Source organism: Peromyscus maniculatus, chromosome 7 (genome assembly GCF_049852395.1).
Source record: "Peromyscus maniculatus bairdii isolate BWxNUB_F1_BW_parent chromosome 7, HU_Pman_BW_mat_3.1, whole genome shotgun sequence".
NCBI classification, from domain to species: Eukaryota; Metazoa; Chordata; class Mammalia; order Rodentia; family Cricetidae; genus Peromyscus; species Peromyscus maniculatus.
Window position 1 is genome coordinate 57,157,676 of NC_134858.1, and position 25,133 is coordinate 57,182,808.

The following is a 25,133-nucleotide window of genomic DNA, read 5'->3' on the forward strand; positions in this document are numbered from 1 at the left end:
AGGAAAGGCGCAAAGCTATACAGAGAAACCCTGTCTCGAAAACAAAAAAAAAAAAAAAAAAAAAAAGACTTAATTCATGACGTGTTTAGTTGTGAGTCAGTTCTCTCTTGTTGCTGTATCTTGTTTGAGAACGTATATACCACAGTTAATTCAGTGTACTGTTTATGGGCAGTAGAGTTTTGTTTAGGGGAATGGGTAACATGCACTCATTTTTTGTTAGGGTAATATATAAGGGTTTGATCATGAGATATATCTTTAACATTTCCCAAAATGACTGAACTCTAATTAGCAGTATACAGGAATTTCTGAATGATTGATTCATCACCTCCCCGGCACTAGTATTGTCACGTACTTTACTTTTAGCCTTTACAATATACATGCCACTTCTTAAATTTGGAGTTCTGTCCTGTGACTCGAATGTACACAAGTAGGGTTCAGTTCAGCCTTCAGATGCCTTGTTTTGTGAACTTGCTAAATATGCTTTTCTATACTTGGGTGTTTATCTTTTTTCTAATTTTTTTTGAATTCTGCCTATAATCCTTTGATCAGCTATTTCCATTGCAAGAATTCCATTTTATGGTTTGATTTTCATTTTTTTTTTCTTTTACTCTTGACTTTCTGAGCTGATGGTGGTGGCACCTGCCTTTAATCCCAGCACTTGGGAGGCAGAGGCAGATGGATCTCTGAGTTTAAGGCCAGTCTGGTCTACAGAGCGAGTTCCAGGACAGCGAGGGCTACACAGAGAAACCCTGTCTCAAAAACAAACACACAAAGTGTTTTTCAAGCTAGGCATGGTGGCACATGTAAGTAATCCCAGCACTTAGGAGGTAGAGGTAGGATGATCACCAGGTGAAGCCCAGTCCTGCTTTCATAACATTCATAACTTTCATAACAAAAAATAAAAAATAAATAAATTGTCTTGATGGATAGAGGTTAATTTTAGTGTAATCTAGTTTTATTAGTACTTTGGGGTATGTTTAAGAATTTTTCTTAGTAAGGTTGTAATCATTATCTTCTCAAAGCTTCATTATTTTATCTGTGTATCTAGTCTGTTTTTAGTTACCTCATTTTGACAATCATATTGACGGTACTACTACTTTTCTTAATCTGGCTTTTTTGTATTGTGTCATGTATATGAGGAATATGTTACCCATGTGTATGGAAGTCAGAGGACTTTGGGAAGTCCATTCTCTCATTGTACCTTGTTTTGAGGCAAAGTCTTTCCTGTTTCTGTCATGCTGATTACTCCAGACTAGCTTCCCAAAAATTCTGTCTCTGCCTCTTACCTCACCATAGGAATGCTGGGATTCTAGATGCAAGCCCCTTTTTAATGTGGGCTTAGGGAATCAAATTCAAGCTGTCAACCTTGTATAGCAAGTGCTTTTGCCCATTGAGTCACTTCACTGGCCCAGTTACTTCAGCTTTCTAGTGAACTGGTTCAACAGTTTGGGTTATTTGTGACTCATTTTGTCACATAAAGTATGAAGTCACGTGCACAAAACCCCTGGTTTTTTTTGTTTGTTTGTTTTTGTTTTGTTGAGATGACACTACATATGTAGGTTGCTTTTCAGAGATTTGCTGTTTCGTTGGTATTGATTTTCCCAACCCATGAACACGACCTTTCCATGTATATAAGTTCTCTTAAGCGTTTTATTATTTTACATGTTGAGATCTTACTTATCTTTAACTTTAGTTATCAGTGTGTAACATTTTAAAACATAGTATCAATTGTACTTAGAATTTTTATTTTCTTTTTGTTGCTTGTTACATAAAATACCCAATTTACTTTAGTGTTTTTATCTTACATTTAGTGACTTTACTGAAGTCACCTAATAATTGTTCTGATCATTCCTTTGGATTTCCCAGCTGTATCATTTATGAATGATTGTTCTGTTTGTTCTTTTATAGTCCTTACACCTCCTCTTTTTCTAGAGGAATTAATTAGAATGAATGTTCTAATTCTAAAGGAATTAGAATGCTGAATGAAACAGTGGTAGTGGTCATTCTTAGCATGTCCCACCATTGGTGAACATGATGTTTGCTATAGAATTTTTATTCTTTTTGAGACTAAGCATGTTCATTTGATTCCTGGTTTTCTGAGTTGTTATTGTGGTGTAATGTTGACTTTTATGGTTTTTTTTCTTTTGGCCTTGTTTTCTTTTGTTTTTGTTGGTTTGTTTGTTTAAGACAGGGTTTTTCTGTATAGCCTTGACTGTCCTGGAACTTGCTCTGTAGACCATACTTTTAGGTTTTTAATATATCCACATTGAAATTTTTCATACTTTTTTTTAAGATGTTTAAAAATGTAGCACAGACAGGCCTAGAATTTTCAGTGATCTGCCACCTCAGCCTCAGGAGCACTGGTTTTATAGGCTCAAGCTATGTGTCTGGCTTAGAGAATTGTCAATTTTATCGATGTTAAACCATCATTGATTGCCCAGGCATTGATTGCTCCTGTGCTTATATGTAAAATTGTCCTAGAATGCCCTTCCCTTAAATGTACTTGTTGTGTTTTTCTAATTTGTATAAAAATAACTTCGGCAAGGCATCATGACACATGCTTTTAATCCCCCAGCATGAGGGAGGCAGAGGCAGGTGGATCTCTGTAAGTTTGAGGCTAGCCTGGTCTACATAATGAGTTCCAGGCTAACCAAGACTACATAGTGAGACCCTGCCTCAAAATAAATAAATAAACAAGCAAACAAATAAATTGGGACATAGTCCTGTAGCACGAATCCTACTTGGTCTTAATAATAAAAACCCAGAGCCAGATACTGGGGTAAATGCTTGAAAGATCAGTAAAGGAGCCAGCCACTAGAGGGACTTCTTACCTATGCAGCATCCTCAGCCTGAAAGAGCCAAGCTCCTATCTCCACCCCCCACCTTATCACTTCCTCTTTCTGCCCAGCCATATCACTTCCTATTTCCTCCTCCCAAGTGCTGGGAATAAAGCCATGAGATCCCAAATGCTGGGCAAAAGGTATGTGCCACCACTGCTTGGCCTCTAGTGGTTAGCTCTGACTCTGATCTCCAGGCAAGCTTTATTTGTTAGAGCACAAACAAAATATCACCACATAGTCCATTTTAATTCTGTGGAAGAATGTATCTGCTAGATCTTTAATAGTTTACTATGCATACTTAACCCCTTGGTGCTAAAAAAAAAAAAAAACTAGAGTTTTTTCTATGTATTTACTTCTGCTGATACTTTATTCAAATCATTTGAAGCCATTAAGAAATGGCTATAGATACATAGACATACAAATTTGGAAATGCTATACCTTCTTCATAATTTAGCTTTTGTCACTCTAAAATATCTTCCTGTTATAAATGGCACTTCTCACCCTATCCTAAGCTTTTATGTTTGTTTCTTGAGACAAGGTCTCTCTATGTAGTACAGACTGTCCTGAAACTTGCTCTGTAGACCAAACCAGGCTGCCCTCAAAATCACAAAGTTTCTCCTGTCTCTGCCTTCCAAGTGCTGGGATTAAAGAGTACATGACCTGCAACTTTTCATTATTTTTATTTTAAACTTTTTGTTTGAGACATAGTATCACTCTGTAAACCTAGCCTGGAACTCATGTATTCTAGGATAGCTTCAAACTTAGAGCCTCCCAAGTGCTAGCATTACAGATGAGCCACCACATCAGCTGCTTTCAACTGTTTTGAATATTTTATATGTAGCCCTTAAATTACATGTTTCTGACAATTTTCCAATCTTAACAGGAGCATTTATTTGATCAGTATACATTTAATGCTGTTGATACTACATTTGGATTTTTTTTAATTTTTTTTTTTCGAGACAGGTTTTCTCTGTGTAGTTTTGGTGCCTCTCCTGGATCTCAGTCTATAGACCAGGCTGGCCTCGAACTCAAAGAGATCCACCTGCCTCTGCCTCCTGAGTGCTGGGATTTTTTATAAGTATTTTGCCTGCATGTATATCTGTGTACCACAGGCATGCTTGATATCCGAGGAGGCCAGAAGAAGGTGTCAGATGCTCTGAAATTGGAATTCCAGTGTTTGTAAGTTCCAGCATGTGAATGCTAGAACTGAACCCAGGTCTTCTGTGAGAGCAGCCAGTGTTCGTAACCACTGAGCCATATCTCCAGCCCCTATGTTTATATTTTAGATCAGTTTTTATTGTGCAGATTTTATTTGTTTTGCCTGATGTGTTGTTCCTTTTTCCTTTCTGGACTTTTTTGTTCTTTTTTATTGCCTCCCCCTTACTTGATATTATCCCATTTTTCATTCTGCTAGAGGTTTTATACTCCTTTAGTCTAAAGATCACATCATTAACCTATACCCTTTCAGTGTTCATTAATTGGTACTTTTTATCATTTTCCTAGATAATGTGAAAGGACTTGAATGTGTTATTGTCTGACTTCATTGCTATTAGCAGATTTTTTTTTCCTTTTTTTTTTCTTTTTGCTATTTGTAGATTTTAAATACAAAACATTTTGTTTTCAGTAGTCTGTACATTGTCATTGTGTGTTTTCATTCCTGAATCTCGAACTTTTCTTTTGGGCATTTCCTCCCTACCATTGAGAACTTATTTTAGCTTAGATCTGCCTGGACCAAATTTTCCTTGTCTTCTCTTTCTCTAGTTTATTCCTGAAGATTTCTGTTCAGTTCTAGATTGGTGGTAACTTATTCCTTTCATAGCCTAAAAAAAATATTTCAGTGTGTGTGTGTGTGTGTGTGTGTGTGTGTGTGTGTGTGTGTGTGTTTGCTTGCTTTTTGTATTTGGCTTATTTTTTTTTCTTCCATTATTTCTGTGGAGCTTAGAATCTAAGTATTGCTATTTGTTTGCAGGGAATTTGTTTTTGTTTGTTTCTGACTGCTTTTAAGATTTTTTTCTTGGCTTGGGTTTTTAGTAATGTTTCTAAATACAGACCTTAACATTTTTGTCCTCCTGTGTAGACATATGTAGACCTTTAAATCAGTCACTTAACAGCATTGATTTTTTTTTTAATGTTTTATGACTTAGCATATTAGTCTATACATTAGTCTACTACCTCTTCACCTCTATTCACCTAGTATTTAAACATATTGTGGGTCTTTTTTTTACTGTTTTTTTTTTTTTCTCTTTTACCATCTTCTATAAAATTTTCCTTTTGTGTTGGTTTCTCTTGGCTTGATTTTGGGTATTTTTTAGAAAGACTTCACTTCCATTCTACTTAATTGGATTATGTTTTCCCACCTGCTTGAACAGTTGATCTTTAAGTTTGTCTGGTAGCCATAATTCTTCAGAGCTTTTGTCATCTGTTTGTTTTCATTTGCATTGTCTTATCTCCTTTTTTTGATTTTTGGGTTTTTTGTTCGTTTGTTTTGTTCTTTGAGACAGGGTTTCTCTGTGAGCTTTGTCCTGGAACTGGCTCTGTGACCAGGCTGGCCTCGAACTCAGAGAGATCCGCCTACCTCTGCCTCCCAGTGCTGGGATTAAAGGCGTGTGCCACCACCAACCGCTGACTTATCTCCTTTTATTCCTGGTTATTTTTTATTTGAAAAAATGATTTGTAGAAAGTATTTTGAGACCTGGGATGACATTGCTTACCTGCAAAGAGTAATTTTATTTTTTGCAAGATCCTTGGGCACTAGCAGTTCATCATTTTAATCCAGTCTTAGAAGTTAAAAATTTTTGTACCAAATATATATAGACCATTTAGATGACTTGAAGCTAGGCTATCACATCTGTAAGAACTGTGATAATTTCAGTTTACCCTTCTGTCTAGAATGCAAACCTTGGGGATCCCAGTGTTAGGCATGGAGGTTTTATGGGGCAGCAACTCATACCCTTTTATTCTGTACATCAGTTATTAGCAAGCTTTTTCTCTGAAGGATCAGTGTTGAACAGAGTGGCCATCTCTGCCACTGTTGAACAAAACAGCCACAGATAGTTCATAAATAATAATGAGTTTATTCTGATAAAGATTTGTAAACATATATACAGGCTAATGTAGCTCCTGACTATTGCTGGACTGTGCTATAGTTACCAACTATAATATGTTCAAAGTTCTGCTCAGACTCCGCCATCTCTCCTGAAACTGCAAATCACTAGTAAGTGCTGGGCCTTTTTTGCCCCTTAGATACTCAGTATTTTCAAGCATGTGTTTTTTTGTTTTTTTTGTTTGTTTGTTTGTTTTGTTTTTTTAATGTTGATCTAATCGTCTTGGCAGGAGATTCAATCTGTTAAACCTAGTCAGCTATAACCAGAAACTAAAATTCATATGTAAGGTAACATTTAAAAGAATAATGAGATTTTTCCCTCTCTCATGTCAAAAATAGAAAATTCTTAAGAAAAATTCACAATAGTGATCTCTTGTATGATGTTTTTCCCTGTAAAACTTTAGCTTCAGGACATGTTTTTTTGATCTGCCCAGTAAGAGATTGTCCTTACAAGGTTAAAGCTGTTAAGCTTTGTCAGAACTTCTTACAATGTTGAAAATAACATATATCTTCAATGTTAGTGTGGTAGCCACTCTTTGCCTCTGGCTCTGGAATGGCTGAAACGTGGCTCCTGTGACTACATAACTCGGTTTTAATTGGCTTGAAGCTGTTTAGTGCATAGCTTGGATTAAAAGAAGCCTCTCATCTCAGCACATCGGTTCTTAACACCCAGGCCTGGAAATGTATGTCCTTGTTTCAGTGTTCTTGATAGAATTCTTCTAACCTAATTTGTTGGATTTATGGTATCTTACTAAATATCCTATGCCTGTTCAGTCCTTTCATTCTCATGATGTGATGGAAGGACACTTGTTATCCAAAGTGATCAACGTAAAACTGACACAGGTAGTTTACTTTCTAAAATCAATTTCTCTGCAGGGAAAGGGGCGTATGCATCGCGGAAACTACCCAAGTCCATCCTCTCCTGTTATAGTCCGATTGCCTTCCATGTCTGATGTCCCTGAAGAAACCATGACTAGTGAGACAGCCATGGAGACTGACATCACAGAACAGCAGCAAGCAGCAATGCAGCAGGAGGAGAAAGTGCTGACTGAGCAGATTGAGAACTTACAGAAGGAGAAGTAAGTGTCCAGAGAAGAGGAGATAGCGGTGTCTTTTGTGTTTCCTTCCTTCTACCCTTTATTTTCCCTCATTAGTTCCTTATCTCCTGTGTCAAGTGCTATGTCAGGTGGTCCAAGGGATGTGGAGTTATCAGAGACTTGTTGCCTATACTCAAGGTGAGTGTGGAAATTCTCACCTCAGGGAAGGAAATTCCATGAGATAGGAATATTGATGCTGAGCAGTGGGAATAGGAGAGTATACATACCTAGTGTATGCTGTCTTAGTCCATATTCAACAGGCATGAACAATGGAGAGCCAAGGTGAGGTATTCCAGTCTTGACAAGTCAGAGACCAGCCTGCATAAACAGATGTGTTTTGCAAAAAGAAGAGTAAGAGTCCCTTGGCTAAGACAAAGTTCTCTCCATGCATAGGCATTAGTTGCAGTTACATAAAGGAATAATAACATGTTATTATTTAGAAATCAGTATGACCATGGGTCCAACAACTAGATAGACTAAGGCAGCACCTGCACTAGATTCTGGGATACTGGGTAGAGAAACCTGTTGTGATTTCAAAGAGGAAAGCTAAGAAATTCTGTTCCCTCCATCACTCTGGCAGGAATGGGTTGACATTACCCCTTAGGAAGATGAATATCCCATGGTTCTCCCTGAAGGTACTATGTACTAGTTCTGATTGACATGCATTACGCTTTTAAGAAATCCTAAAGGTTTCCTTGAGTCCCTATAGCTCACTTCTTAGGTCTGAGAACTTGATTCATGAAGAATTAGGAAACTTGAATGTTAGGATTGATTCTGGAATTTAGGGCAACTGAAAAGCAGCTAAGGCTCAGCTGTGGAAAAAGTGAGGCAGTAGTTACTTAACCAAGGGCTGGAAAGATGACCTACCTCAGCTCTGGTGAGCATGGTCTTAGAGAGGGATAAATAGGAAATGGTTAGGAAAGAGAGAGTGCAGAAGTATAAGCATAAATCTCAGACGTGTGACTGCACATGGAAGTAGCGAGCAGCTGGCAAGGCTGTGCTTAAAAAGATGATCTGTGGAGTTCAGGCTTTTCAAGTAGAAGGAAGGCTAGGAAGGGTCTGACAGGAGGAGACTTGATCTAAAGAAAAACCTAGAGTCAGAGCTAGCAGAGTACCAGGAATTGACAAGCTATATGATTTGTTCACTGGAAAAAGTCAATAATGCAGAGGGAAAAAGTTGCAGACATAAAGATATTTTGGTACTAGATTTTGAAATGAGTTTTTGTGAAGGTACTAATTGAAATAAATCAAGGTGTTGCTAGGACCCTAGTAAGGAAATAAGGTTAGAAGCCAAATCTTAGTAACTTAGTAAAATGAAAGGATATCACTGAAATATAGGTGCATGATCCTGATGAATTAGAATATACTGTAGGCAGAGATAATGTAAGCTTTACAGGCCAAACAAGTGCAATGTTTTACTTATCCAAAGGCCTTGATGTGATCAAGGTAGAAGATAAAGTCTGTGTTTAGTTAGTTAAGCTTCTATTTGTCGAACATAATCTAAGAGCTAAAAAGAATTTTGGAGACAGTCTAGTGTGTTTTCTGGATGAAGAGGCTGAGGTCCAGAGAGAGAACAGTACTTGCTGATACTTCATGAATGAATTTAGAATCTCTAGTTTTCAGTCCAGAGTTCATCTCAGAATGCTTCAGTTACAGCAACCTGCCTCAGCCTGTCTCACCATTCCTGTCATCTCCTGTTGTCATCCACTTATTCCTTTGCATATAAATAAATCCTCTTCATCACCTTGGTGGGACAGCAGGGAATGTCTTTGCCATTTAGCTTCTTTGCTTTCATGGAAAGTCTTTTTTGTCATCTTTCTTCTGCTTCCTATCATGTTAACGAGTTTATTGATTGTATCTTGTAGGGAAGAACTAACATTTGAGATGCTTATATTGGAACCTCGTGCTTCTGATGATGAAACCCTTGAGTCTGAGGCCTCTATTGGGACTGCTGATAGCTCAGAAAATTTGAATATGGATTCTGAAGGTACCATTTTTGAGAGATCTGATAAATGAATATATTACACTAGAGACACAATTTGTTTTGTCAAGAAGGAATAAGAATTCCCTAGCTGGGCTGGCGGGATGGTTCAGTGGTTAGGAATACTCACTGGATGCTCTTCAGAGGATCTGGGTTCAATTCCCAGCATCCACATGGTAGCTTAAAACTGTCTGTAACTCCAGTTCCAGGAAATCTGATGCCCTTTTCTGTCCTCTGAGGGTGCCAGGCACTTGGTGCACATACATACATGCAAGCAAAGTATACACACACACACACAAATATATAAACAAATTTTTTAATGGTCTTAAAAAAAAAAAATCTCCAAGCCAGGCATGGTGGCACATACCCTTAATCCCAGCACTCAGGAGGCAGAGGCAGGTGGATCTCTTGATTTCAAGGCCAACCTGGTCTACAAATCCAGGACAGCCAGAGCTATTATAGAGAAACCCTGTCTTACAAAAAATTCCCAAGCTAAGTTGAGAATGTTTTACAAATGCACTGATCTCACATGAAAATATGACAGATTCCTAAGGAATCACAGGTCTTTGTGATGCTTCCTCATAATTATTCATTAGACTCACACTCAGTGTAATGCAGTTGGTAATTTAATTTTGGTAACTTACCATGGGGGGACAAGCCAGTAATCTCAGTGTATGTTCATCTCATGGCCATTTCCTAAGAATGAGTGCCCTGTTGTAAGGTGGAATTGTTACACCAAAGGAAGTGTTTAATTGTGTATCTCAGGGAGACAGAACCTTTGGAATAATGGTGACGATTGTAGGTCTCTGCTGGCCTCATACTCAAACATACCAGACTTCTCTGGGAGTTACTATGAAGTATTTGTAGAAGTGGATGGAGAGGGTTTGTCTGTTTGTAGACAAGGTCTCACTCTGTAGTTCTTGGCTGGCCTGGAACTTATATAGACTGGCCTCAAACTCATAGAGGTTTATCTGCCTCTGCCTCCCAAGCTCTGGGATTAAAGGTGTACACCACCAGGCCCAACCCAAGAGAGTTTTTTAAGGAATGGTTCTGCACAAAGTAGATCAGCTAGACCCTCACAACTTTGACCCATTCATTTTCACATGTGAACACTGGCTTCTATTCATTCCTTGATGTTTCTTAAGAGACACTGTCATGTACAATTTTGTCTTCTGTGTTTACATTAGAGAGAAGCTTAGCCCTTAGCTCCCTGAAAACAGCTGCCAAGTCTGAGCCTTCAAGCAAGTTGCGAAAGCCACTAAGAAAGCAGCCAGACTCTGTGGACTCCTCCGTTTCTTCATGTTTATCTAACACTACATCATCTCATGGCACTAGAAAACGATTTCAGATTTATTCCAAGTCTCCATTCTACCGAGCTGCCTCAGCTTGTGAGGCCCTGGGAACGGAAGGACCACTAGGCCAAGCCAAATCCCTAGAAGACAGGCCTCAGTTCATCAGCAGAGGAACCTTCAACCCTGAAAAGGGCAAACAAAAACTAAAGAATGTGAAAAATTCACCTCAGAAAACCAAAGAGACCCCAGAGGGGACAGTCACATCTGGCCGAAAGAAAACGGTGGACCCTGACTGCAGCTCTACACAGCAGCTACCACTCTTTGGAAATAATGAGTTTATGGTTTGAATGACAGATGTGTCCCCATGTGGCTAGAGTGGTGAACACATCTCATCTTTGGGGCCTCTTCTGGTCACTTTGTCCATAACAGTCAGTCCTAATGGTTCTGCCTCTTGTTTCAGCAGTTTGTGTGCTGGATCGCTGGGCTTCCTGCAGAAGTGGCCTCTCTGAAGCTTGCTAGGGATGGGCCAGCTGTGCCTTGGTTGCTGTATTTGAGATTCCACTAAACAAAGCCACCTAGGGGGATTTTGGCCAACAGTAGTTGCCTCTCCCCCACCGACCTTCCCTTCCCACAGATAGTTGTTGAACTAGGAGGCTGTTGTGATCCTGAGGAATGCTCTCATTTCTAGCATTTGAAGAAAATACACAAACCTCTCTTAACCATGAGTTTGTATTGGGATAGTTAGTAGCTGTGGTAGAATATATTTTCCACAAGGATTTATAAGTAAAAAGCCCAAGCCATCTATTTTAAATTTAATTTAAAAATATTCCATGTTATATTTTGGAAACATAAACTATGATTTCCATTAAGCCATCAGAGCATGTCTCGGTTATCTGGTCCTACAGTGAAGAGACCATGCTTTGTCTTTTGTTGATGTTGATATCATAGTAATCAATACTGGTTAGTTCCTGCCAAATATATTATTGCATGGGATAAAGTTCTGTAGCCATACTGTCCTGATTATCAGATCAGATTCCTCTAGTCTTTGTTTTCTATGGCACAGACACATTTAGGTAATCCCTAAATGTGAAGGCTTCGTCCTGATTGACCCAGGCTTTTGTTGTTGTATAGACGAAACTGAAGACTGTATGGGAGCCTGTTCATCTGCTGGTGGGACACCACCATAGACTCAGACAGAAATGTGACCATGTTGTCACTTCTCTACAAGGTCTCACATACAACACTGCATGAGTGTTATAGAAAGCTGCCAAAAGAAATGTAGAAAGTTTTCATAGGATCTATTTAACTTTTGTCTTCTTTTTTTCTCAGACCATCAGTATTAGATGAAAAAAATCAAGGACTACTTGAAGCTATTTTTGTTAATATACTTGTTCCTGAAGTTTACTGTAAATACACATGTATAGTATGCCTAGTTCTTTTTAACTTTGTGCTTCCCCCTTCTTTCCATGGAGTTTCTTCCTACAGATGTGTGGTCATTGGACAGGTGGTGAGAACCATTCACCCCTGAGTTGAGGGAAAAGTAAAGGCATCTTTTTCATTACTGGTGGTCTCCATGTACCTAAGTTATAATGTCTGAAACATCATGTACTAGCAGTTGTGAGAATAGAAATCTTTTTGCTATTTATAATGTATGTGAAATGAAACATGATACCCTTTCTTATGTGAAAATGTTTATTTTTAAAGTCACTAAATACATTTTGTCTAACTACCACATGCACTGTTACAAAAAGAGCCTTTACCACCTATAACCTGAATTTTGGTTTTCTTCATTTTCTTTGGTTTGAAGTTATGAGAATCGTAAGTTTTTGTTAAGGCAGGGTCTCCTCTTACACAACACTGAACCTCATGCCACTGCTTCAGTGGTCTTTGGCTGGCTCTAGAGATGAGACTTGTAGCATCATTCTGAACAGCAGCTCATGGTAGCAGGAGTCTTCCCTCTCCCTGGTATGAGTTCAACGTGGAGACACATGAAGGATGCTTTGAAAATCTCCCCAATGATGATGGTCAATCAGTAAATGTTAAGTTTTATGTCCCACAAGCATTAACAATAAAAATGTTGGACACTGTGTCCTAAAGGAACCCAGCATGGCTGTGTCAAGGTGGGGTACTGCTTTGGGCCTTGAGGACTACACACTCTGTTTTAATATTGGGAAGAACAGCTACAGCTAGATGTTAACTGTTGCTCTCCACTTGGGTCAAAAACGTTACTTAAATATTTTCTTTTTTTAAGCTGTTGAACAATTTCCTTCGTTTCAGAGGAATGGCTGGGGAACTCAACACATGACACACATTCTCCCACCTAAATTTTTCAGTTTAGTTTTTTGTTTTGTTTTTCTATAAGGTAAATTTGGGGCCGAGGAAAAACCTACCTACATAGGGCACTTTGTAGGAACAAGGTAATTGATATTAAAAGATTTTATAATTTTTCTCAGGGACCTAAAACCTGAATTTGAATAAAGTTAAATAAAAACATTTTTTTTTTCAGTTGCTAGATTTGTGAATTTCTAATCATTTAACAAGCTGCCAGGATGAGGCGGGGAAATCCACACAGTCCTAAGAATGTCTCAACAAGTGTAGGCCCTCCTTTGAGGAAAAGAAAGCTACTGTTCCTGTGGGTCAGGAGGCACTACTGGTCTGATGGAGATGAAGCCCAATACTGTCAGAAGCAAATGTTCTCCTTCCATCAGTTTTTATCAGGGCTTCTGCATCACCACACACGACACTATTGAAGTCATTCAGGATACAGTCCACACCAGGGTCACAGTTCTGTTGCTTCTGCCTCACTGCTTTTCTTCAATCTCAAAATGCATCAAAAGAATCTCTCTGGCACCAGCAGAGTGGCTCACATGTGGAGCCCGTGCTCCAAACTTCAGAGCATTCTAGTTACATCACATACTTCTAGCCCTCAGTAACATCTACACTTTGTTTTCTACCCATTCATTAATATGTGTCTGGAGCTGTGTATCACAGAAAATGTAGCAGAAGCCAATTCATTCTGCATCACAGATTGAAGCAAATTTCAGCAAATGCATACAGGATTCAGGGAGGCAACATGCTCAGTTTGCACATAATTTATACTTCCTGCTGTTTAGCTATAATTGGCCACTGGGCTTCTGAAACATACAGGGAGATATGACCCTCTTTCTCTGAGTGTTACTAGGAGAGACACAAAGATGTGAGTTCAGGGCACAAGTCACTATGGCCAACTCTCAGTCTTTGGAAATCTGTCACTCTTACCTTGCATAGGGTGTGAAGATATGTGTTTCACAAAGACAGAGTCACAGAAGTGTGTTGACAGGTGATCAAGGGAGGTTATATTGTTCACCTCTATGCCTGTGAGCTGTGTTTCCAACTGTAACTAATAAGCTAGAGAGAAGAAAGGATTCTCAGGAGGTGTATGAAGTTCAGAGAGTTGTAACCATAGAAAGCTGTCCAGATGGCTTTTCTTACCCACTTTTAAGTCTTGGTGGGGAATGGACCTGCATTCCTCTGTATTGAACGGTGTGTTATATGCACCCACACACTTGTGATAACTTCCCAGCACTGTGCCCCAACACCATGCTGGCCTTAGTAGTAAGATTTTTACGTATTTGTAGAAGACCCGACTTTTTGTGTCCCTAGGGTACTTGTGACATTTCTCTGGAACATTTCCACACTTGATTTAGAGTTAAATGGGTAATCTCCAGTGTATTAGATCTTATTGATCTCTTGGTTTAAACTTCAAAAAAAGCTCTACCAATGGGTCTGTTGCCTTGTTACCCACCCATTCTTAATGCCTATTTATCAGCACTCTTAGGTCATATAAAAGTTGCACCTCTTGAGCAAAGTATTTGTATTTACTATGGGAAAGGTGTGGACTACAGATTAGTATTATATTATTTTAATGGATTTAAAGTAATTTATAAGTATGGTGAGTGTAAATTTTTAAAATACTGTGTATTATAAAAGGACATATCCTGTGAAATAGGCCACTTTACTGTTTAAGAATTCTATAAGAATGACTTATCTCATTCACAGAACTGATTACATTCCCAATGCAATCAGCAGCACTTTGTAATTTACTTTTTTTTTTTTTTTTTTTTTTTGGAGGGGGCAAGACATTTGTATGAAGTGCAGTTTGCGTCACTCAGAATATGCACTGTATGGCTACACAAAAGCAGCTTGCTGAACAAATCACTCCATGGCTCATTAAAGAACAAAGCTTCCAGAAGTACAATATGTGTGGTTTATTTTCTGGCTCCCAATCAGATTCATAACCCAAAGGAACAGCACTAATTTCTTACACTAATAAAATTAAAGGAAAGGACCCAATTCCCAGTTGATAAATGCAGAAATGACTGCTGTTAGGACTCAGCTGAATTCAGAGGAGAAGCAAGCCCAGGTACTGGTCTGCTGCCTGTCAAGACAGTTTAGAGGGAATTCCGAGATAAAAGACAGGCTCACTTCCTGTGAAGAAAAAACCCAAACAAATGTATAGCTGCATTTTGAGGTGAGCAATAGTTAACATCAGAACCAGCCGGGTGGTGGTGGCACATGCCCTTAATCCCAGCACTCAGGAGGCAGAGGCAAGTAGATCTCTGAGGCCAGCCTGGTCTATAGAGTTGAGTTCCAGGACAGCCAGGGCTAGGGCTGTTACACAAAGAAACCCTGTCTCAAAAAAGAAAAAAAACCCAAACCATCAGAACCTTGTGAGACTCAGAGACCTGGAACAAATTCATAGAAAAAGAAACAAAATAATGTGGCACCCGCACCCCCCCCCCATCCCATAATGAGGAGGGAAAGCCGCCATTCCATAGAGATGCAGGTGAAAAAATAGTCTCAGCTCTCACAACCAGTGTGGATGCTGGCAATCCAGCTGTTGGAAGGTTTCACAATCCACACTGGCTGGCTGTCTGATTAGATAAGTAATCTAAAGTCTACATAGCATCCTTGCTTTGAAAACAAGTTTACATCATCTCCCTATTAACCCTCAGTGCTGTAGCCAAGAGCTACTTAAGAGATCTTTTGTTTGAATCTAGATGGCTCCAGAGGTCAGAAGACCCTACATGTTCTTGTCTCTGAGAACCCACAGACGACATACTCTAGTAGCTCATCAGCTAGCTGCCTTGTAATCCAAACTTTGCCCAATAATTGAGTTGAACACACTGGGTAGTCTGCACTCTAGGTACATATTACAACAGGGCGGAGGAGAGTAGAGGGTGTTGGCTAGAGTGTCATGAGTAAGAACGGGGGAGCATATTGCTGTATCTGAACATGACTAGGCAGGCAGTCCCTTTAGTGGTGACAGGCCTGAGTTCTAGAGGCTCACAAGCTAGCCTTCTAAATCTAGACACTTAGCTCTCTTAGTCTTGAGAACTTCTAGGAACTTAATGGTTCTAAGTCTTCAAAGTCTCACAGCTTTGGCTGCTCAAGGCAGAAGCTTACAGCCCTGGCCTTAAGAGAAGCAACACCTAGTGGCTGGAGTTCTAGCTCTTAAGCTGTGGGTGTTAGAACCCTTGGCTCCTGAATTCCTCAGCTCTCTCCAAACTCTAACAAGGGGGATGTGCGGGTTTTGTAGACTCAGCTCCCATATTAAAGCCTCCTCCTCCATAACCATAGCTTCTCTACCTTCGGTACCTCTACCATAATTGATACTTGGTTTCTGTTCTCTGAAATTGATAGCATAGCTCTGAGTTTTCTGAGGGTATTAGAGCCTTCGGCTCCTGATACTCTGGAACTCCTCAACTGCCTTCTCACTGTGCCACCCAGGTTTCTGTCTGTTCTCCATGCTATGTGTCGGCAAAAGACCATTCACAAGGTGCCTTTATTAGGGCCTAATGATGCAGTACCAGAAGTAGTGCATAGGAGAGAAGGAGCGTCCCAGATGAGCCCAAGTGGAGAATATCCTGCTTATACAGGAAGAGGGGTGTGGCATGCTTATGCACAGATTATAATTTCACCAATCACAGATTCTAGCTTTGCTGTACTAACCATACATGTTTTGCTGAGGCACTGGAATTCTTAGCCATTTCTTCACATTTCAGCTTTGAGCTTTCTGTGAGTATCAGAGCCCTCGGCTCTAGAACTCCAGCCACCTCCAGTCCTGAGAGAGAAGAGCTGCAAGGTGAACAGGATCATCTAAAGTTCACAAAGGCTTGTTTTGCCTAGAGGTGGCATCTTGTACAGTTAGCATATGTTCCCTAGAGCCAGGCTTCCTGATGACTTCAGTAGTGATGTGGTTGCAGTTATCCTAGCAGCTGCAGTAAATTTCCCACGGTGTTCAAAACAGGCAGGCTGCCTGGCTTGCCAAAGGCGGGGGGCTGCCTAGGGGTTGGCAAGAGGCTTGGTGGATAAAAACACTTACTGCCATGGCTGATGAACTACTCCTGGGACTCCTATGGTGGACAGAAATAACTCATTCCCAAAAGTTGTCCTCTGACCTCCACAAGCACATGGACATGTGCACTTGTACATACAAACATGCAAGTCAATAAGAGAATCATAGCTCTAGTAATAGACCCCAAATGAACAGAAATGGATGGGTTTTTAAGCTCAGTGAAGTCTAAAAGAACACAAACATCTAAGTAAGCACAAAAGACAATGTATGATATGTATAAGGTACTCAGCAAAGAGGATTTTTTAAAAAACCAAATCTTAGGAGTGAGGCATTCATAATATGTCAACTAAAAATTTGATTGAAAGCCTCAATAATAGAGTGTGTGGAAGAAAAAATGTCTAAGCTTGAACAGGTCTTTTTAAATAACTCATCCAGGCCAAAAAGAAAAAGAAAAGAAAGAGAGCACACAAAATTTGTGACATGCCATTAAATCAACAAATATCCATTGATCATCAAAGGCAAGGATTAGCAGTATTGAGAAACTCTCCAAAGAAATAGTGGGCAGCCTTCCTAATCATGGGAAAGGCATGTACATCCAAGTGCAAGAGGCTTACAGACATGACCGGAAAAGACCTTCACCATAATACAGAACTGTCAAAAGTATAAGGATTTTAAAGTCTGCAAGAAAAAAGTACCAAAACACATCTAAGTGAAACCTCACTAGACTTACTCAGATTTTCTAGCAGAAACATTCCAGGCTATGAGGAAACAGAATGTCACTTTCCATGTTCTGAAAAAAAAAAAAAAAAAAAACAAAACAAAAACTGCCAACCAAGATTCCTATACCTGCCAGGCTCTCAAGATAAGCAGAAACTGGGGGAAATCATGACTGCAGAAGCAGCCTTACAAAAGATGCTTAGGGAGGGACTGCATCTAGAAGTGAAAGGACTGCCATGTGACAGCATGTGAAGATGGGGATTCCACCAGAAAAATACACACACAATCACAATCAGACTAATCAAATACAGCAAAGCAACTGCAAAGATGAACAGAGATGAGGAGAAGTAGTATTGACAATAACTAGAAAAAAATCAAGACAGGCATACGTCCCTACATTTCAAAAATAACCTTGAATATAAATGGACTAAATTATCCAATCAAAAGCTATAGTCTGACTGGATGGATGTTTTTAAACTAGATGTTATGATACACACCTCTAACCCCAGCACTCATTTGTCTGAGGCAAAAGGATCACCATGACTGAGGCCAGCCTAAGGCTATGTAGCAGATACCAGACCATACAAGATCCTGTCTCAAAAACAAATTAAGAATTTAAAAAAAAAAAAAGTGCTATGTATAAGAGACTCAGTTCACCAATAAAGGCACAAAAGAGCCTAGAAATGAAAGGCTGGAAAATCATATTTCAAGCAAATCGAATTCTAAAGCAAGCAATAGTTGCTGCACTTTTATCTAAGAAACTAGACTAAGTGGAGGAGGATGTCAAAAGTGACAAAAAAAAAAAAAAAGGTCATTAAATGACAACCAAAGGATCAATTCATCAAAATGACATGTTTCTGGACTGGAGAGATGGCTCTGCAGTTAAAAGCACTTGCTGTATAAGCAAGATGATCAATCAAAACTCAGATCCAGGGGCGGTGGTGGCGCACGCCTTTAATCCCAGCACTCGGGAGGCAGAGGCAGTGGATCGCTGTGAGTTCGAAGCCAGCCTGGTCTATAGAGCAAGATCCAGGACAGGCACCAAAGCTACACAGAGAAACCCTGTCTCGAAAAACAAAAACAAACAAAACAAAAAACAAAACATTCAGATCCACAGGGCCCATGTAAAAACCAACATGGTCCCGGGGATGTTTGTAACCCCAACACTGAGGCAGGTATAGAAAGGAGAATGGCTGGTGTTGTTTGTTTTTGCTCTTTTGGGGGGCCTGCCACCCAGCTCCCAGATAAGTCACCCATGGAGGTTTATATTTCTTATGAATGCCCGACCTTAGCTTGGCTTTTTGCTAGTCAGCTTTTCTTAAATTATTCCATCTACCTTTTGCCTCTGGGCTTTTTCCTTTTCTTACTTTTGTATATCTTACTTTCATTCTTACTTCATGCCTGACTGAGTAGCTAGCTCCTGAAGTCCTCATTCCTCTTTCGTTCGTTCTTACTTTTTCTCCCAGATTTCTCCTATTTATTCTCTCTGCCTGCCAGCCCCACCTATCCTTTCTCCTGCCTTGCCATTGCTGTTCAGTTCTTTTTTTTTATTTAAAACATCTTTTTATTTTATTTATTTATTTATTTATTTATTTATTTTTCTATTATCAGCTTGATATAGTACAAATTCTTTTTTTTCCCCTGTTCCGTTCTTTATTAGACCAATCAGGTGCTTTAGACAGGCACAGTAACACAGCTTCACAGAGTTAAACAAATGCAACATAAAAGAATGCAACACATCTTTGCATCATTAAAAAAATGTTCCACAGCATAAACAATTGTAACACACCTTAAATTAATATTGCATACCATCTGCACACACACATACATACACTGTACACATAACACACAGAGAGACACAGGCTCATCAGATGGGTTGGCAAGTAAAGGCATTTGCTGCCAAGACTGACGACCTGAGGTCAGTCCCCAGAACCCACATGGTGAAGGAGAGAAACAACTCCTGCAGGCTGTCGTCTGACTATACACGCACTGTGGAACATGCATATGCGCGCGCACACACACACACACACACACAAATAAAAATGCAAAATAAAATAAGCAATAAGTATATGATTGGAAATATATGCACTTAATGTCAGAGCATCTCAATTTAGAAAACAAATACTGGAGGTAGTGGGGAATTTCAGTACTCCACTTTCATCAACAGACAGGCCATCTAGACAAGAAAAGCAAGTCACATTTGAGATGGACTTCAAAGACATTTTTAGGACATTCCATATAGTGACTGCGGAATACACGTTCTCAGTGCATAACATTTTCTTTTGAATATGCCAAGAGTTAAAGGCCACAAAACAAATCTTAACAACTCACAAAAAATGAAATATCTTTTCTGATCATAATAGAATGGCACTACCACACAACAAGAAAAACTTTAGAAATTATGCAAGTCATGGAGACCAAAAACACTATGTCACTAAGGAAGTTAGGAAAAAATTTGAATTTCAGAAAACACATGAAAATGGAAACAGCATGCCAAAGCCCGAGGTTTGAAGCACAAACAGCTGTACAAGTTGAAAGTGTGTACAGTTCATTCCCACCTTTAAAAAGAATGGGGGAATCGCTCCACAGGACCAGTCCATTCACAAGCTCCGGCATGTCCTAGAAGGGGTAGATATCAGGATGGGCCAACCTAAGGCCTGGCTGTAGGCCTGAGTGGTAGTTGAGCTGGTCAGTCTGGGCCACTGGGGCCACTCGACTCAGGTGAGGGGAGGAGCCAGCTCCCCTACACCCACACCTACAACAGGTGAGGGAGGGGTAGGCCCATCTCTCCCCAGTGCAGGGCCAGCTCCCTGGTGAGGGTCTGGCCAGCTCCCTGCTGCAGTGTCCAGCGAGAGGCAGGGCCAGTGAAGGGCGAGGCCAGCTTAGCATGGCCCTCTGACTTCCTCAGGATACCCACAGATCTCCATGACTCCTGGTGGCCATGGGATATCCCAGAGGAGTTCTGGTGAGGATCCAGTGATGGTGGCGTACCAGAAACCAGAGGTCGAGAAGCAGAGCAGTGACTCATTGAAATGGACATTTGCTAGTAAAGCTGATGGCACACACTGCTTCCGATGCCACCAGGACCAATGAAGGGGGGTGGAGAGGCGGGAAAGATGGAGAGGCAAAGGGGTTTTGGGGGTTTGTTTTGTTCTTGTTTTGTCTGTTTGTTTGCTTTTTTCTTTTTCTTTTAGGGGCACTGCAGGTGTGAGGGGAGAATATGGAGGGGGGAACTGGGAGGTGAGCAGAGTTAGGGTGCATCATGTGAAATTCCCAAAGAATCAATAAAGAAATTATGTTTTTAAAAAAAGGATATTAAGGTGGGAGGGCCACCTTAGGAATTGGGGGAATATATGATCAAGATACACTGTGTGTGTATGTGTGTGTGTGTGTGTGTGTGTGTGTAAAATTGCCTAATAAAAACTAAAAAGCACCACAAACAGAAGAATGGGGGAAGAGTTTTTGAACAATTTAATGATGCATTCAAGGACTTAGCGAAAGAAGACAAACCCCAATTAGTAGGAGAAAGGTAACAAAGAACAGAGTGGAACTGGGCATAGAGGCACACACCTTTAATCCCAGCACTCAGGAGGCAGAGGCAGGCAGATCTCTGTGAGTTCAAGGCCAGCCTGGTCTACAAATTGAGTTCCAGGACAGCCATGGCTACACAGAGAAACCCTGTCTCTAAAACCCAAAAACCAACCAAACAAACAAATGAAAGACCTGAACAAATTAGGTATAGAGGATCAGATCTCAACATAGCAACGGCTTTCTAGGATGAATCCACAGCCAACATCATACTGAACTGGGGGGAATGGTGGTGTTGCCTCCAAGACAAGGCCGTCTTTCACAGATCTTATTCAGTACAGTACTAGACATTTTGACCAGAGCTATTAGACAAGAGGAAGAAAAACAGGCATGCAAATGGGAAAAAAGTAAATTGTCCATATGCAGACGAATGCTTTTATACACTGAAAAATACAAGATCCCCCAAAAGAGGACTAGAAATGAGAAATTCAGTAAGCTAGCAGAATATATATATTCTGAGATATAATAAATTTGCTGAGAAAGAAATCATGAAACCAGTCTTATTCATGATAAGCCATACAAACAAAACTCCAGGGATAAACTTGGCTAAGAAGTAAAGATTTCTAGGAGAACTGCAAAGCTGGTGAAAGAAACTGAAGAAAACATTAGAAGATTCTCTTAGGATCAGGAATTTACAGAATTAACATTATTAAATTACACACTATACAAAAGTGATGTATAGAGTCAACAAAATTCCCGTCAGAGTATCATTCTTCACAGAGCCAAAAACAAAACAAAACAAAACAAAAAACAAACAAACCAAAAAACCAAAAAACAGATCCCCAAATTCATATGGAAGCAGAAACAATCCTAATTAGCCAAAGCAATCTTGATACTTGGAAGCATCCTAATACTTGATTTCAACACATTCTACTGAGCCACAGTCACTAAAGAAGCATGGTATGAACATTTGAACACCTAGACCAACAGAAAAGAATGCCATCCCAGACAGACCCAGGCACACAATTTCCATCTATTGGTTCTCAACAAAAAATGTCAAAAAAAAAAATAATTGTTGGAGAAAAAAAATAAACGGTGCTGGGGACACTGGATATCCTCACACAGAAGATTGAAATTTGACCCGGGTTCCTCACTCTACATATCAGTCAATCAAAATGTATCAAAAGCCTTAAACTGAAATGAATGGGAGAAAACATGGAAGAAACACTTTAACACACTGGCACAGGCAATGGTTTTTCTGGATAGGACTCCGAAGCACAGGAAATTCGAGCTAAGCCTGACTAATGGGACTGCACGAAACTTCAAAGGTTCTTCCTGGCAATAACCACAGAGTGGCCACCTACAGGCTCAGGAAGTAGCTCAGTGGCCAAGTCAGAGGAGCAGCGGGTGGCAATTAAAGATCAAGGCATCAGCCCACCAGGAGGAAAATCACTGAATCTCCAATAGGCAAGGCCCTGAGACCCTAGAGTGTCTTTTGCTTCTGCTGTGCCTTTACATGTTTGCCGCTGCCATCTTTCTCTGGTATCTGGCATGGTGTGAATGGGTGTGGGGAGATCCACACTGCCTGTAACGTAGTGTGTTTATCTCATGGAAACATCACGTTCTACTGGGCATTTTTACCTGTGGATTATTATGAAGATGATTTCTTCCTAAGCTGTACTGTCTAATTGATGATAATAATAATAATGTTAGTTTAAATAGAGTTTTGATGATTAAATATATAAACAAGGAAGTGTCACCAGCTAGAGCGCATGAGTTTCTATTGAGGAGCCATATAGACTGTGGCTTAGGTTAATGATTAAGGAAAACAATTGAGTCCCAGTAGCCCAGCTAGCTTAAATTCTTTTAATGTTGGGAGATGTGTTCACAGGTTTCAGAGTGCATCATAGCTGAAACAAAGCTTTGAAAATAACTTAAGGTTAGACTAAGATGATTTTTTTCAAATAGCTTTGAAGTCAAAAACACAAGAAGATAATGTAAAGTTCTAGAAAGGCACATAGTTGAATGCAGAACTCTTTAAGGACAGGGAACAAGAACAAAGCAGCCCAATTATTACTAGCTGACATGCCTTTCTTGCTAGGATTGGTTGATTACCAAAGGTGATGATTAATTCCTTATACCCATTTCTGCCCTTAATCTACTGATATAAAAAACTACTGATGAGTGGGTATGCATCCCAAGGATTTAAAGTAGAGCTGACTGACTCTTTTTCATATCTAAAAGCTTAGATTTATAATTTCTTTTCTTTTCTTTTCTTTGTATAGCTTTGCGCCTTTCCTGGAACTCTCTCTGTAGCCCAGGCTGGCCTCGAACTCACAGAAATCCACCTGGCTCTGCCTCCTGAGTGCTGGGATTAAAGGCGTGAGCCACCACCGCCCAGCTGATTTATGATTTAAGATTCTTTATAAGATTACCTTTCAAAATAAGTAATAAAATAAGGAAAATGCAAATCAAAACTATATTGAGACATTATCTTGTCCCAGTTAGAATATCTGTCATTAAGTAAATGAATACTAGTGATGATGTAGACCAAAAGGAACTCTTTAAAAAAAAGATTTTCATTTTTATGTGTGTATGTTTGAGAGAGAGAGAGAGAGAGAGAGAGAGAGAGAGAGAGAGAGAGAGAGAGAGAGAGAGAGAGAGAATGCCATGGGTGTGAGAAGTCAGAAGAGGGAATCAGATTCCCTGGAACTGGAGTTACAGGCAGTTGTGAACTATCCAGGCGGTGGTGTCTGCAGAACCGAACTCGGAGCCTCTGGAAGGACAAGAAGAGCTCTTAATCGCTCCTGTACATTCTTGGTGGGGGTGTAATTTATTATTGCCACTGTGGAGAACAGCACAGAGATTCCCCAGAGAGTTAGATACACGGTGACGCATGCCTGCAATCCCAGCACTTGGGAGGCTGAGGCAGGCAGATCAGGAGTTAAAGGCTCGGACTTCATAAAATCCTTTAGAGTGTGTGTGTGTGTGTGTGTGTGTGTGTGTGTGTGTGTGTGTGTGTGTAAACCAGAATGACCATATTATCTAGACATATATGTGCTATGAAATCAATTTCCAGAGGTACCTGCGCGCTCACATCTACTTCAATGCTATTCACAATACCTCAGCTATATGAACAGTCTAAGTACTAACCAACAGTTAAATGAATTAAAAAAATAGTATACATACACAATGGAATTTTATTTGGCAGTAAAGAAAACTGCCGGGGTGGCAGAGAGGCCAGCGGATCTCTGTGAGTTGGAGGCCAGCCTGGCCTATCTACAGAGCGAGTTCCAGGACAGCCAGGACTGTTACACAGAAAAACCCTGTCTCAAAAAAACACAAGACAACTGAAATGCTGTCATTTGCAGCAAAAAGGATGGCCCAGGTGGACAGAGTGAAGCGCAATAAACCAGGAGCACAAAGATAAGCATTAAAAGTTATCTTTCCCAAGCTGAAACTGAAAAGGTCACCCTGGGAGTAGATGGAGGATTATTGGGGCCCACAAAAAAGGGAGGAGAAAGGCAAGGACAGAAGATATGAAGTGCAGTGGCGGCAACTGTTACGAGTTTGATTTCTGTTGCTCTGGCCAAAAACACCACCAGGAAGGGGGCTGCTTCAGCTTGACAGGCATTTGAAGCAGAATCATGGAGGGCCTCGCTTACCAGCTTGCTCAGTTTCTTCTCCAGCCCAGGTCCACCTGCCGCCGACTGCACCACACACCATGGGCTGGCCCTCATACAGCAATCAGCAATCAGGAAAACATCCACACAGATGCGCGCACGGGCAAATCTAACGGCGGCAACTCCTCGGTAGAGGTTCCTTCTTCCCAAGTGACTGTGGTTTGTGAGAAACTGACCGACGCTAACTATGCCAACAGTGAGTGCATATTTAATGCAGAGTTAGCATTTCCCCATTCAATGGCCATCTTCTAACGCAGCGGAGGTGACTAAGATGTGTTTTGGCTTCCCCCAAAGGCAGAGTAGCACATCACAATGGAAACAATTCAACCCCGAGTTGTTGTTTCTGCTGTATGACCCGGGGGTGGGGGTGTCATTGCCCTCTCTGAGTGTCCATTTTCCTCTCAGGACATTTATTGTCTTCCCACGTGTCCTCTATTAACTACTAACTCCATTCCCCCTGTTAAGGACAGTAGCTCTAGGATTGTCCTCTGCCCCTCTCTCCAGTTCTCACTAGGTGCTGGCACTAAGATCATCATGACTCGATGGGTGTCGACT

The 25,133-nt window shown here is 40.3% G+C and overlaps 1 protein-coding gene and 1 long non-coding RNA gene across 31 annotated transcripts in view; one reads left to right on the forward strand and one right to left on the reverse strand.

Annotated features, from left to right (window-relative positions):
- Myo9a (myosin IXA) overlaps positions 1-14,550 on the forward strand; it is a 245,921-nt gene extending 231,371 nt beyond the window's left edge. For all 30 annotated transcript variants that reach the window (XM_076575367.1, XM_076575372.1, XM_076575375.1 and 27 more), the window contains 3 exons: positions 6,820-7,022; positions 8,906-9,027; positions 10,209-14,550. In XM_076575367.1, the coding sequence (XP_076431482.1) occupies positions 6,820-7,022; positions 8,906-9,027; positions 10,209-10,660 (777 nt within the window). In that variant the 3' untranslated portion in view covers positions 10,661-14,550. The remainder of the gene's footprint in view (positions 1-6,819; positions 7,023-8,905; positions 9,028-10,208) is intronic.
- The window catches only part of LOC121830865 (uncharacterized), a 45,641-nt gene that overhangs the window by 19,130 nt on the left and 1,378 nt on the right, over positions 1-25,133 (reverse strand). Inside the window, exon 2 of the long non-coding RNA XR_006074149.2 lies at positions 7,268-7,358. This is a non-coding gene — a long non-coding RNA (uncharacterized LOC121830865). The remainder of the gene's footprint in view (positions 1-7,267; positions 7,359-25,133) is intronic.